At 45.0% G+C, this 15,396-nt stretch overlaps 1 protein-coding gene across 1 annotated transcript in view; it reads left to right on the forward strand.

The window, feature by feature from the left end:
* The first annotated feature begins 6,878 nt into the window (after nucleotides 1-6,878).
* The window catches only part of LOC311521453 (cilia- and flagella-associated protein 337-like), a 75,477-nt gene continuing 66,959 nt past the window's right edge, over nucleotides 6,879-15,396 (forward strand). Inside the window, exon 1 of the mRNA XM_084629787.1 lies at nucleotides 6,879-7,082. Within this exon, the coding sequence (XP_084485913.1) occupies nucleotides 7,015-7,082 (68 nt within the window). The 5' untranslated portion in view covers nucleotides 6,879-7,014. The remainder of the gene's footprint in view (nucleotides 7,083-15,396) is intronic.

Genomic DNA, 15,396 nt, shown 5'->3' on the forward strand with positions numbered 1-15,396 from the left:
GAAAGTATGTAACACCCAGGTGGGGTGTCAATCAACTCATCAACAGCCATTGTCCAGCAAGAGAGCTACAATGCGATGACTCACCTGTATGAGGCCACACCAGGGAATTTGCTCAACCTTGCTTAGAGAGATTCAGTAATGCTCCCCTGACTCTGAAGGTGGGGGGCAAAGCCAGGAGGGAAGAAAGGACATGATAAAAGGGAGAGACAGTTGCCATGCTGGCTCTCTCTCTTCCACCTACATCTACAGACACCACACCAAGCGACTGAAGCGCTGATCAAAGGGGAGAGCCTGACTGAAAAGTAACCAGCCAGCCTGTGGTGAGAAGCATCTAAGTTTGTAAGGACACTGAAAGTGTTAAGATCAGCTTAGAATGCATTTTGCTTTTATTTCATTAGACCAAATCTGACTTGTTGTGCTTTGACTTATTATCACTGAAAATCTATCTTTATAGTTAATACATTTGTTTGTTTATTCTACCTGAAGCAGTGCGTTTGGTTTGCAGTGTGACAGAGGCTCCCCTTGGGATAACAAGCCTGGTACATATCAATTTCTTTGTTAAATTGACAAACTTATATAAGCTTGCAGCGTCCAGCGGGCATAACTGGACACGGCAAGACAGAGGTTCCTACGGTTGTGTCTGGAACTGGAGATATTGGGTAGTGTCATTCGCTTGCAAGTAGCTGGGAGCAGCTTACATCCAGAGGCTGTGCGTGAACAGCCCAGGAGTGGGGGTTCTCACAGCAGAGCTCCCAGAGTCAAGGATTGGAGTGGCCTAGCAGACCACTGGTCTAGACAACACCAGAGGGGAACATCACACCTTTGCACTGCTTCTGACAGGTGCAGGAAATACGTTTCTGTGTTGTAGTTTAAATGAATTACTCAAAGTTCAGTATTAATATGTCTAGTAAGGAATCTATTTGTTAAAAAAAATCTTTTTTTTTGTCTGTATTGTTACAGACATACTTGCTGACAAGTATTTTGAAATAAATTATCAAAATAATTGAACTGGAGTGATTATCTTGTGTTACTTTGACAAATAAAATATGCAGAATTTTTCAGAATTTTTAATTTTTTGGTGCAGAATTCCCTCAGGAGTACCTCTTTTATAGATAGATAGATAGACACAGCTGACCTGCCACCCTCCTCAACAACAAAGTTTATGTACACTGATGACATCTGCCTGTCAATAGGCAGAAGGAGCTTTGAGGAGCTGGAGTCCTGCCTGTTATCTGACCTCGAGACTTCAGCCAAGTATTTTTTGAAGTGAAGACTCAAAAAACACACTGAAGACAGCGTCATCTTGTTTCAACTCATCATCGAGTTGAGCTCATTGCCAGCTCCAGGTCCTTCTGCACCGTCAACCAACTGTACCCTACTTATTTGGGGATAAAGCTTGAATGCGCTCTGTGCTTTCAACAACAGGTCAAGAAGACAGGCTAAATCCAGTCAAGAGTCATACTCCTCTGCAAGTTTGTCAACAACTCATGGGGAGCTAGCACAGCAACCTTGTGGACATGTACCAACGCCCTAATTATTGCACCTACTGAATACTGTGCAGCAGCTTGGGACTCTAATAATCATTGTGGCAAGCTGGATTCAGTGATCAACTGAGCCCTTCATATCATGACCGAGGTGACCAGGGCAACTTCAGTTTCCAACCTTCAGGTCATGGCTGGCACTGTTCTCCCGATAATTAGGTATGAAGGGAGGGCCCTGGCCACCTTACTGTGTGCAGCCAACTATCAAGACTGCCTACTTCACAATTTCATCTCAGAGCCACATCAAAAAAAGCCTGTTAAAGTTTTCTTTTCTAAAATAGCCATGCCTCTTAGTAAATCAGACATGACCTTTTTAAAAAAAAGCACCACAGGTTGCACAGGACTATTGTCATACATATAAAGGGAAGGGTAACCACCTTTCTGTATACAGAACTATAAAATCCCTCCTGGCCAGAGGCAAAACCCTTTCACCTGTAAAGGGTTAAGAAGCTAGGATAACCTCGCTGGCACCTGACCAAAATGACCAATGAGGAGACAAGTTACTTTCAAAGCTGGAGGGTGGGAACAAAAGGTCTGTCTGTCTGTGTGATGCTTTTGCCGGGAACAGATCAGGAATGCTCTTCAGAACTCCTGTAAAAAGTTAGTAAGCAATCTAGCTAGAAATGCGTTAGATTTTCTTTTGTTTAATGGCTGGTAAAATAGCTGTGCTGAATGGAATGTATATTCCTGTTTTTGTGTCTTTTTGTAACTTAAGGTTTTGCCTAGAGGGATTTTCTATGTTTTGACTCTGATTACCCTGTAAGATAGTTACCATCCTGATTTTACAGAGGTGATTCTTTTACTTTAATTAAAATTCTTCTTTTAAGATCCTGATCACTTTTTCATTGTTCTTAAGATCCAAGGGTTTGGGTCTGTGTTCACCTATGCACATTGGTGAGGATTTTTATCAAGCCTTCCCCATTAAAGGGGGTGTAGGGCTTGGGGGGATGTTTTGGGGGGAAGACATCTCCAAGTGGGCTCTTTCCCTGTTTGTTTAACACGCTTGGTGGTGGCGGCATAGGGTTCAAGGACAAGGCAAAGTTTGTACCTTGAGGAAGTTTTTAACCTAAGCTGGTAAGAATAAGCTTAGGCGGTCTTTCATGCAGGTCCCCACATCTGTACCCTAGAGTTCAGAGTGGGGAAGGAACCTTGACAACTATATTTTGGATCGATGGTGCATTTTTTGGCAGATATACAATTCAGATCTGCACTCTCTAGTCTATCCGGATCAGCTGTCGCATGCCCCTCAGCAGGGCACACGAGTTATATGAGCCTGTAGTGCCTGGGCTCCAGCAATGTTCAGGGCCTGGGGGCCCAGCTCCACCAATGTTTGGGGCCGGGTCTCTCCCCTGGCCCCCCTGCTGCCCCCACACACCTCCCCCAAGTGTCCCCCGGCCTCTGCTTGCTGCCCCTGCACACTTCTCCTGGGGCCCCAGAGCATCTCTACCACTCCCCTGCAGCTCCATATGCTGCCTCCCCTCTGCTGGCTCCCAGCATCAACTGCCACCGCAGGGTGCAGGCTCCTAACACCCCCCAACTACTAGTGCTTGTCCTTCTCTGGCCTGCCTGCACTCCAAACTCCTCATCCCCAGCCCAGCCCCACCCCAGAGCCTACACCCACAGCCAGAGCCCTCACCCCTCTCACCCCAACCCTCTGTCCTAGCCCTGAGCCACTCCCACACTCCAAACCCCTCATCCCCAGCCCCAGCCAGAGCCCTCATCCCCTAACCCTCTGCTCCAACCCTGAACCCTCTCCTGCATCGTGAACCCCTCATCCCTGGCCCCACACCACAGCCCTCACCCCACCCCCCAACCCTCTGCCTGAGCCCCTCCTACACCCTCAACCCCTCATCACCAGCCCCACCCCAGAGCCCTCACATTTTTACATTATTTTAAAATATATATTTTGGCTTACAAGGCAGATGTGTGTGTGTGTTGGGGTGGGGGGGGGGGAGACTTGGACCTGTTCTGGGCACCACCAAAAATTATACAAACCTGCCGCCTCAGAACAACCCTGTTTGTTTCTGTTTCCCTCAGAACAACCATCTGAACCAAAAGATGCTTCTTTGTTACAACAGGATAGGTTGTGGTCACGAATATCTTAATTTACGTCTTTACCCCTAGGGTTTCTTGAGCTCCCTGCCTTGACCCAGTGGAGCTCAGGAACAAACAGTGTGTCATCTGGTTATGGACTGCCCTCCTCCTCTTTATCATCTTGATGGTGGATGGATGTGCTTGATGTCTCCAGATGATGCTACCGTGTTAAAGTGGCGACATTGCTTACCCAATATTTGTTTGCACCATCAGAAGCCATATGACAGAAGACTTTATGTATAGTGTCTTACCTACAAACTGTAGCCCTGATCCTGTTTCAATGGGAATACTCCTGTTTATACACATGCTTAACTTTAAGCACAGGAGTATTCCCATTGAAACTTAAAATTGTGCTTAAGAGTCTGCAGGACTAGTGCCTTAGTTTGTTGGCAAGACAATAAATATACATACTACACAATGAAGTTATGCTACCATATTGTCTAGTGTAAGTGTTTGTAGGATAAGTGCTCAAATTTCAAAATGCTTTACAGTCTTAGGGCCTGATCCTGCAATTCTAACTTGGGCAAAACTCCCACTGACTTTAGGTCCTTAAATATATCCCTGTTACAGAAGTTAGGGTGTGAGGAATTTACAGATAAGAGATCTTGTATTTGTGCTTGTGTATTTGGATTTGTGCTGGAAATGGCCCACCTGATGATCACTTTAGATAAGCTATTACCAGCAGGACAGTGGGGTGGGAGGAGGTATTGTTTCATATTCTCTGTGTATATATAAAGCCTGCTGCAGTTTCCACGATATGCATCTGAGGAAGTGAGCTGTAGCTCACGAAAGCTTATGCTCTAATAAATTGGTTAGTCTCTAAGGTGCCACAAGTACTCCTTTTCTTTTTGCGAATACAGACTAACACGGCTGTTACTCTGAAACCTGTATTCTAGCTGAGATTGTTATGAGACAGAATGGCAATGAAGTGATTAGGAATTCTATTTTAGGGGGTATAAGCTCCAGAGGAGATGTCTCTTGCACCAACGATGGCCAGATTCAAAAGAGGCTAGAGACAAGTTATGCTCCCTCCTGTAAGATGAAAAAAGTTCATGAAGCATTTAGCAAACAAAGAGCAATGGCCAATTAACAACATAAAAATAAACAATTAACACATTAACAAAGGCTAAAGAAACACTTATCAAGATTTAAGTTGATATATAAAAAGGAGGAAATGTTTGCTAACCATTAGCAACTGATTGATTAAAAGCAAATTTTAGAATAGGTATGCAAATAAAGTAATGTAAAATGAACGTATTCCAAATATTAGTTTTAAATAGAAATTTTTAACATAGAAAATAACTTAATGGTAAATAATTTGGAACCTTAGTAACTCAGGCTGTCATGGGAAATAAAATAAAGAAGTAAGAGTCACGAATTTATAGAAAAAATGCAAAAGTCATGGGTAAACTTATTTAGAGCAAAATATCCAGGTCACTGTCCCATATTGCACTGTACTGGACATACATACAGGCATTCTTGGATTCTTTTTTAATTCATGGCAAAACCTTCCTTATTAATGAGTTTAAAGATAATGGGTGAAATCCTGGCCCCACTGGAGTCAATGGCAAAATTTCCATTGATTTCAGTGGGGCCAGGATTTCACTCCAAGACTTCTATAGTGTGGGGTGTGGAAGGGAAAGACAAGTTATACAAACACTCCCTGGGTTATGCAAGACCCGACTTACACAAACTCGCACTTACGGAAAAAGTTCCATAAGCCAGAAATAGGATTTTCGAGTTGTGGAAATTTTTGCGTAATGTACAGCTATACATTTCTGACTTACACAAAATTCAAGTTATGCAAGGCTTTCCAGAACAGAACGATTGGGTAAGTCGGGTGGCTTCTGTATGGTTAATGTCATGAAAGTTATTATTATGGTTATGCTTAACAACCTAACCCTCAGTTGTGGATTACATCTCAAGTGGTCTCCGCCAATCTGTCCTAATCTGCATTTAGTTTAGACACTCTTTCTCAGACCAAAAGAAGAGCTCTGTAAAGCTTGAAAGCTTGTACCTTCCACCACCAAAAACCCCCCCATCATGTCACATATCTTGTCTCTCTCATGAAAACCATGACACAGACAAACACATAGTGTTACCCATAACTTTAAAGGATGTTCTCTGGAGGGAGATGCAGTAGCTTTGAATCACAGAGGTATGTATTCTACCGTATTAATAAAAGAACAAAGGGAACAATGCTGATACTCCCTCTCTCCATGGGTTTTGATGGGCAATTGTTGGGCCACTCCACATCATTCAGTTTTTTAAAATATTCTGCCCATATGGGTCCTGATTCTGCCACTGTTACATTCTAAATGGGCCATCTTGATTATCACTACAAAAGTTTTTTAATTAATTAGCTTCCTACAGTTTGTATGGCAACTTCCACCTTCTCTGTATGTATATATATATCTTCTTACCATATGTTCCATCCGATGAAGTGGGCTGTAGCCCACGAAAGCTTATGCTCTAATAAATTTGTTAGTCTCTAAGGTGCCACAAGTACTCCTGTTCTATTCACTGAGTAGTTTCTATTGATTCCATTAGGTGCCTAAATACCTTTGTAGATTCACCCACCTGGCTGATTGTTTTACAGGGTTTTAAATTGTATTACTTTTCACACTGTCTCTCTGACACCCTGAGGTGGGATTCTTTTATCAGCAAAATGTTTCTATATCTAACATCCTTGCTAATCTCAAATTGCGTATATTCCGTGCTGGAATCGGCCTTTTTTTTGCAAAACACACTAGCTTTAACAACCCTGCTCCTTGCTGTTCTTTTGAAACCTGGCAAAATGAAATTAAAAGCAAGTGACAATAGCTGCACGTATTCTTTTCTGATCTTCTCTTGCCCTGACTGGGCGGGAGAGGAAAAATGATTTACCCCTAGTGTCAGTCAAGGGTGGCATTTTCCTGCCTATAACTGACAGCTCCATAGATTGGGGGAAAGTTCTGTTTATTACATGAAGTGACTAAATTTTGCCAAGCAGGGGCTGCTCTTCTGTGGGCATTTTTAATAAACTCTTCAGATCAGGGCTAGCGCTGAAATTTTACTTCTTTTGCTCACTATTGCGGCACCCCCTCTCCCTTTTAGCCAGGGGGCCGAGGGCCAGCCCCCGGAGAGATGCGTTCTGCAGAGGCTGCGCCGCAGCCCCGGGCAGCAGACCACGCTGCAGGAGCACCATTAAGCTGAGGAGAAGGGTGATCGCACTTTGCAGCGCTGTTCCCGCCAGCCCAGTGCAATCCTTGGCCTCACGTGCCAGGCCCGCGGAGCAGGGCGGGGAGCAACCCCACGTGCCAGGTCTGCAGCGCCCTGCAGTGCGGCGGGGCACGGGCTGCTGCCGCTGAGCGGGCTTGGCTGGGGGTGCCCGGAGACCATGGCTCTGAGGAAGGCAGCGCGACCGCGCTCTGCATCCGGAAAGCTGGAAACATTCCCCCGCGGCAGGTGAGCCCCCTTTCCCCCTCCAGCCTGCGGGCCCGGGCCGAGCCCCGGCGGCAGCAGCGTGGTGGGCTCGCTGTTGTCAAGCAACCAGGGCTGCGGCTTGCGCCGGCCAGGAGCCGCAGGTGCTCCCCGCGCCCAGCCCCGCCCCGCCCCGCCCCGCCCCGCCTCCTCTAGCCGCGGAGCCAGATGTCTGAGGGGTGTCGCCGCGCGCCTTCCCCTCCGGGCTGTGCGCGGGCTCGGGGCGTCGCTCCCCGCTGGGTCCCGCTCTGCTGTGCGCAGCCTGGGGAGTCGCTAGCCTGCTCCCGCCCCGGAGCGCTTGCTGCTGCCATGGGGAAGGTTTTGTTGTGGGCGCTTAGAGAAAGCGGTGCCAAGTCCCCCGCTGCTCGGGACAGCGCGAGGGAGGAGATGGAAGGAAGGAGCATTGCAATAGACACTGGGGGGAAGCCTGAGGGTCTTTTTTTTTAAACCCTTTCCTGTTAATGCCCTTGGTTATTGCCAGTAGTTATTCCCCTTCCTTTCTTCTTCTTCTTCTTCCTCTTCTGCTGCTGCCATTGTATTTGTCCCAGAGCCCAGCCTGATGCACAGGGCACAAGGTTGTGTCCTGGTCCCATGTCTGTCCTGGTTCCGGCTCACCACTGCTGTAGTGTATTGTGGAGGGGGGACAAGCCGCTGCTTCCGGGAGCTCCACAGAGCCATGTCACCCATGGAGCGGGGCAAACCCCCGACCCAGCTCCCCGGTGGGAGCTCCAGGGCCGGATTAAAAGGTCGGTTGGCTGGATGCGGCCTGCGGGCCGTAGTTTGCCCACCCCTGCACTAGGAGAACATTGTAGGGACTGTCTGTCTTTCCCAGGCCAAGTGTAGGAGGACTGGGCTGAGTGGAACTTACCCAAAACTTGGAAGGAAAGAACAAAGTTTAGGTGAGACCCAGGCATGGAGGCTTTTTGCTTTGCATGCTGTGTATCTTTGGTTGAATACATAATAGTTTCTTTTGAAGAAGTCTTGAAGTTACATTAATCAGCCACTGGTTTTTGGAGGAAAAGGGCTAATGTGCCAAAGGTGGGGCTGTCATGTTATCCGAATTGGTAAACAGGAGGGCTGCAGCATCATCTAAGCATGGTAGGACTATGTGGCCCTTTCCAGAAGGGGTGAAGATAGCAAAACCTATCTGCAGAGAGGTCCACTCAAGAGGGACTAAAAGGGGCTTAAACTGCAGCTCATCCCATAACTTAGACATTTGACAACATCTGCTTTTGTAAGAGGAGGCTTCCAGGTGCTTCTAAAACAGTCCTGGTGAGATCCCTACTTATAAAGAACAGGAATACTTGTGGCACCTTAGAGACTAGCAAATTTATTAGAGCATAAGCTTTCATGGGCTGTGATGAAGTGGGCTGTAGCCCACAAAAGCTTATACTCTAATAAATTTGTTAGTCTCTAAGGTGCCACAAGTACTCCTTTCTTTTTGAGCAAACAGATGGCTGCTACTCTGAAACCTACTAATAAAGGTATCTCTTGACATGACAATCTTGACTTCGCAACCTGTATTGAATTTCTTAGCACGTGAGCAATGTTTTTAGTCTTGGAAGAAATGCTTGTGGTGGTATACTTTTTGTTATACAAGTTTGGGGTAGAGGGAACTGTGCGAGTAGCAGGAGAGTCTGCGCTCTGCTCGCTCTGATTAGACTGAGGCAGAGTTGTATGCTGGAAACTGACCTTTGGTGGTGGACTGAGATTTCTGAATGAAGTGATTGCCTGCATCTCTGTTCCAGGACTAGTATATTTGTAACTAGAGCAAGTTACGTTACAGCTATGTCTACACTTAAACCACTGCAGTGGCCCAGCTGCGCTGTTGTAGCGCTTCAGTGTAGACACTCATTACAGTGGTGGGAGGGTGTCATAGGTGCCGACTCCATGGGTGCTCTGGGGCTGGAGCACCTATAGGGAAAAATAAGCGGGTGCTCTGCACCCACCGGCAGCCAAGCTTCCCACTTGTCACCTCCTTCTCCCACCCTCCGAGCGTGCCGCATCCCCGCTCCTGCCCCTCCCTCCCAGCGCTTCCCACCCCTCCCCTTGCTGCCTAACAGCTGTTTGGCAGCACTTAGGACTTTCCGGGAGGGAGGGGGAGGAGTGGGGATGTAGCATGCTCAGGGGAGGAGGTGGGGAAGGGGTGGGGACTTAGGGGAAGGGGGTGGAATGGGGGCAGGGACTTTGGGGGAGGAGTGGAATGAGGTGGGGCGAGGGCAGGGAAGAGGTGGGGCCAGGGTGGGGTGGGGGGGTCAAGGACCCACTAGCCGGAGGGGAAGTCGATGCCTGTGGAGGATGTGACGGTATCCCTGAGGTGCAACCGGGGACTGTGGGTCTGCTGTGCCCCCTTAACTCAGTAATCTTGGTTGTCTCAATGCCTTACTGGTGACAAGTAGCAAACCCCTCCAGTAGACCCACACGTGGAGCCCCACACCCAACCAGATTGCCTGAATGCTCCTGGAGACATTCATGAATCACACAGAAAAAGGCACCAGCCAAATCATCCCTGCTCCCAGCCTTGTACCACCAGAATATACCATCTTGCACTGCTCAAGACCCTTTCTTGAGCAATGCAGGTTTATTAATTTGTTCATCACTTCATCAGTGGAAAATGGACATAACACCAGCCTTTGTAACCTGAGCAGATTTATCAAGCACTTCAGTCAAACTCACTGATAAGGATAAACATTAGAATAAGTTTATTGATTACAAAAGATGGATTTTAAGTGATTATAAGTGATAGGCAAAATTCAGAGTAGTTACCAAATGAAAATAAAAGATAAGCACCCAGTCTAAATTCTCAACCTTAATAAACTAGGCAGTATCCGGACTAAGCAGTTTTTCTCATCCCACTGGATACTGCATATTAGTTACAGCCTTCATATGCAGGCAGAGCCATCCTTAGGATTTATGGGGCCCTACACAGTATTATTAAACTGGTGCCCCACGGCAGCCCAAGCTTGTAGCCCAGTGTGGGGCGGAGGGGAGGGAGGGATGAGACAGCAAAGGATAACGAGATGTCCGGCCTGCTTCAAGGTGGCGGAGAGTCACAGTTCCCCGCAGAGACCCCTGTACTCTCTCCCTCATGCAGAATGGACATGCAGAAGTTACCTATTTAAAAGCACTAAACTTGGGAATAAAAAATGTCAGTCACAGGTTTTTTGATATGCTCTGAAGTTTGTCAGACATTTATTTTCAAAAACTTTGTAGTAAGGGTGAGTCAGCTGTCTTGCTGAATACAACATTAAATATTATGGAATACATGATGGAGCTCTTCTCTGTTTTACATTTTCTTAATCAGTATTTCTAAGCTGATTTTATATTTTAAATGTACTCTTAAGCCTTCATAAAATAATCATTCCAGATTACTACATATTTAACTCACTGAAACAAAGACATTATTTTAAGTTAATCAGTCACAGAGGTTAAGTGTGTTCATAACAATGTTCATTGCTTTTAGAAAAAGGGAACATTAATTTACTTTGTGTAATCTCCATAACAATAGACATGCTTATGAAATTTCACCAACTTTAAAAAATATGTTTCCAAAGATTTTAGGCATAACAAAGGATTTTATATCTTATTAAGGTACTGATTTTGCTGGAGGGTTCTCTTAAAAGTAGTTCATCAGATAGTCAGAAGTAAAGAAAGGGAAACTTTGTCCAGCTATCTGGAAAGAAAGGAGTGTTGTCTCTTTAAGGGCTCTCTTCAATGGGGGGTAGGGGGAGAGGGGGTGAAGGGAGACAGGGAAGGACAGGAAGTCTTTGGAAGCAAGTTCTTTTTACTATAGTAATTAAAATGTGTATTTTAGATAAGGGTGGTCTTTTTGAAGGATTTATTTAAAAAACTATGTGTCTGAAGATCCCAGCATTTAAGGCTAAAGATGATTGTGTATCTAAAAATCTATGCAAGGATTTTTTGGAGATACGATTTTATAATCTTCACCAACTCACTAATGAAATATTTTTAAAGCACATTTTAAACTAAAGGCCTGTAGACTGACATGTTCTGAGTAAATATTACAGTAATGCACCACTGTTTTTGTCAGTAAATTCAGAAACTGACAGTATATACCTGGGGTTTGGCAAATGCCTGTTAAATGGCTTCATTACCCCTTGAATGGCTCTTTAACAGTTTCAATGTTGTGCTAATAGGTCTGGCTGGCTGGAATGCTTTTTCACTTTTAACTACTAGATCCCCTCCCGAGGAAGACTCACCAGGCTGCAGCAGCCAGCTGTGGGAGCCTGCAGGAAGGGTCAGAACAGAGATAGGAAAGCCAGAATGGTGGACACTAAGACCTGGTGGTGCCCCAAATTTTCAGGTGCCCTAGGCAGCTGTGTATGTTGCATATGCCTAAGGACTGCCCTGTATGCAAGCTCTGTCTGTTAGCCTGGGGACCGATCTCCTCAGCTCCAGAGTTCTCATTCCCTTCAGCGTAGGTGGGGGAAGAGACAGGACAAAGCATGCGGCCTCTGCTCTCTATTTTATATCCTCATTCCAAGTGCTTGGAGAACACAAGTCCAGGCATGTCAGGTGGGCATTGCTGAGTCACCAGGCAAGGCTGAGCAGTTCCCCTAGTGTGGCCTTGTGCAAGAGAGTCATTGAACTGTAAAAAGAAAAAAGAAAAGGAGTACTTGTGGCACCTTAGAGACTAACCAATTTATTTGAGCATGAGCTTTCGTGAGCTACAGCTCACTTCATCGGATTCCACGGTAAGCATCCGATGAAGTGAGCTGTAGCTCACGAAAGCTCATGCTCAAATAAATTGGTTAGTCTCTAAGGTGCCACAAGTACTCCTTTTCTTTTTGCGAATACAGACTAACACGGCTGTTACTCTGAAACCTGTAAAAAGAAAAGGAGTACTTGTGGCACCTTAGAGACTAACAAATTTATTTGAGCATAAGCTTTCATGAGGTAAGTCTCTAAGGTGCCACACGTCCTCCTTTTCTTTTTGCGAATACAGACTAACACGGCTGCTACTCTGAAACCTGTCATTGAACTGTAACTCCCTTGCTGGACAATGGCTGCTGATGATTGTTCAACATCCATCTGGGCATTGGTTAGCTCCCTTGTGGTTTCTGGGGAGCTAATATCTGGGTGATTCCCCAATTCACAGTATATTTTAGTGACAACCATACAGCACAATCTCATAATTTCATATGCACTGATATACATATTTAGATAGAACAATGGCTTTCAGCAGATCATAACTTTTCCTGTGATACCTTACATGGCATGCTTTATATGAAATATTACAATGATATAAAAATGATGAAGAGGTAGGTTACAGGGTGCTCCCCCAAGGTATAGAGTGTCACAGAGGGGTTCTCCCATTGCTGTAGTTAATCCACTTCCACGAGATGCGGTAAGTAGGTCGACAGAATTCTTCTATCAATTTACCGCTATCTACACCAGGGATTAGGTCGGTTTAACTATGTCCATCAGAGCTGTGTTTTTCACACCTCTGAGCATCGTAGCTGGGTTGACCTAACTTTTTAGTGTAGACCTGGCCTTAGAATGTACCCAGAATCTGTATCACTGATTTCTGCTCTGCTGGAAAAGCTGACCTGCAAGGTCCTGACATCTGCTACCGCTTGGCAGATGGGCAAGACTGGTGTCAGACTGGGACGTAGTATCAGAAGGGGGCATTAGGATTGAGTTGTGTTAATTAATCACAAAGTACTGGCATTCTGTCCAGCCTTCGTACCCAGCCTTCAGAGACTGACACCTCTTGGGTTTCCCTTTCTGTCAGTTTGACCAAAATCAAAAGACTTACTGATGTTGGGTAATAGAGTTTGGACTGAATCCATACATCATCCTGGGTCATGATCATAGTCCTCACTTCATCCTTGGCCCAAGTTGTTGGTCAATCCATCACAGATATGGCTGGCACAAGAACTTCACAATCTGCCAGAAAATAAATGGTTGTGGTCAATAAGGGACGTGTTGCCTACACCTTCCAGGCTATTTATACTGCCCCAGAACATCCTGGTGACGTAACATTACCGTAGTGATACATAATGTGGTGTGGGGAGCATAGCATGCAGGCACAGAATGCTCCTTGTTACATTTGGTGCACTGGATTATGGGATTGGTGGACTGCACTGTGGGATTGCCTACCACAAAGAAAAATGAAAGTTAAGAGAATGTTCTAAACTGACTAAACTAGTGTGAAAGGTTTGATCACAGAGATCCCCTTGGGACTGTCACCTGACGTGCTGAATTTACCTCTGAGCCCATTTTCTCTGCCATCTTGGGACTCCAGAACCCTGTCTTGTTGAGCCAGACACGCTAGCCTGCTGCAACACAGACTCAGATCTGGTCCACGCCCCCAAAGCCGCAGACTTTAACCAAAAACTGCTCACCAGGTCACTTATCTCCAGCACCCAGACACCCAGTTCCCAATGGGATCCAAACCCCAAATCTGTTTTACTCTTTATAAAGCTTATACAGGGTAAACTCATAAACTGTCTGTCCTCTAAAACACTGATGGAGAGATATGCACAGCTGTTTGCTCCCCCAGGTATTAATCACTTACTCTGGGTTTATTAATAAACAAAAATGATTTTATTAAGTATAAAAAGTAGGATTTAAGTGGTTTCAAGTACTAACAGACAGAACAAAGTAAGTTACCAAGCAAAATAAAACAAAACTCTCAAGTCTAAGCCTAATACATTAAGAAACTGATTACAGGTAAATCTCACCCTCAGAGATGTTCCAATAAGCTTCTTTCACAGACTAGACTTCTTCCTAGTCTGGGCCCAGTCCTTTCCCCTGGTACAGTCCTTGTCAGTTCCAGCAGACATCTTAGGTGGAAACTAGGGGTTTTCTCATGACTGGACCCCTTTTGTTCTGTTCTACTCCCTTTTATATCTTTGCACAAGGCGGGAATCTTTTGTCTCTCTGGGTTCCCACCCCGCCTTCTATATGGAAAAGCACCAGGTTTAAGATGGATTCCAGTATCAGGTGACATGTTCACATGTCCTGTGAGACCTCAGCCTCCATTCTTCCAGGGCTGACCCCCAGGAAAATAGGAAGGCTTGCAGGTAAATAAACCATTTAAAACTAATTGTCCTAGTCAATGGGAGCCATCAAGATTCTAAACCACCATTAATGGCCCACACTTTGCATAATTACAGTAGTACCTCAGAGTTATACTTCATATTCCTAGTTTCAGATACAAGAATGATACATTCATACAAATAGGATGAACACACTCAGTAGATTATGAGCTTTGTAATGATACCTTACAAGAGACCTTTTGCATCAAGCATATTCCAGTTACATCATATTCACACTTATAAACATATTTTTATAAAGCATATGAAGTGCAACATCACAGCTGGCACTAGTCATGCTTCCCATCCATATCAGGAAGCTAGCACACTACCAAGAGCTCAGAATGACACTGGCCCCAAGCAAGACTGTCAATTTTGTCAAAACAGTCAATTCTGGGTCTGATTCTGTTCAATATCTTCATCAATGATTTAGATAATCGCATAGAGAGTACACTTATAAAATCTGTGGATGATACCAGGATGAGAGGGGTTGCAAGTACTTTGGAGGATGGGATTAACATTCAAAATGATCTGGACAAACTGGAGAAATGGTCTGAAGTAAATAGGATAGAATTCAATAAGGGCAAATACAAAGTACTCCACTTAGGAAGGAAAAATCAGTTGCACACATACAAAATGGGAAATGACTGCCTAGCGAGGAGTACCGTGGAAAGGGATCTGAGAGTCAGAGTGGATCACAAGCTAAATGTGAGTCAACAGTGTAACACTGTTGCAAAAAAAAAACAAAAAAACCCAAGTATAATTCTAGAATGTATTAGCAGGAGTGTTGTAAGCAAGACACGAGAAGTAATTCTTCTGCTCTAGTCCACGCTGATTAGGCCTCAACTAGAATATTGTGTCCAGTTCTGGGCACCACATTTCAGGAAAGATGTGGACAAATTGGAGAAAGTCCAGAGAAGAGCAACAAAAATTATTAAAAGTCTAGAAAATATGACTGATGAGGGAAGATTGAAAAAAATTGGGTTTGTTTAGTCTGGAGAAGTGAAGACTGAGGGGGGGACATGATAATAGTTTTCAAGGACATAAAAGGTTGTTACAAGGAGGGGGGAGAAAAATTATTCTTATTAACCTCTGAGGCTAGGACAAGAAGCAATGGGCTTAAATTGCAGCAAGAGTGGTTTAGGTGGACATTAGGAAAAACTTCCTTTCAGGGTGGGTAAGCCTTGGAATAAATTGCCCAGGGAGATTGTGGAATCTCCGTCATTGGAGATTTTTAA

Source organism: Lepidochelys olivacea, assembly GCF_965140295.1.
Source record: "Lepidochelys olivacea isolate rLepOli2 genome assembly, chromosome: 1".
Taxonomy (NCBI): Eukaryota; Metazoa; Chordata; order Testudines; family Cheloniidae; genus Lepidochelys; species Lepidochelys olivacea.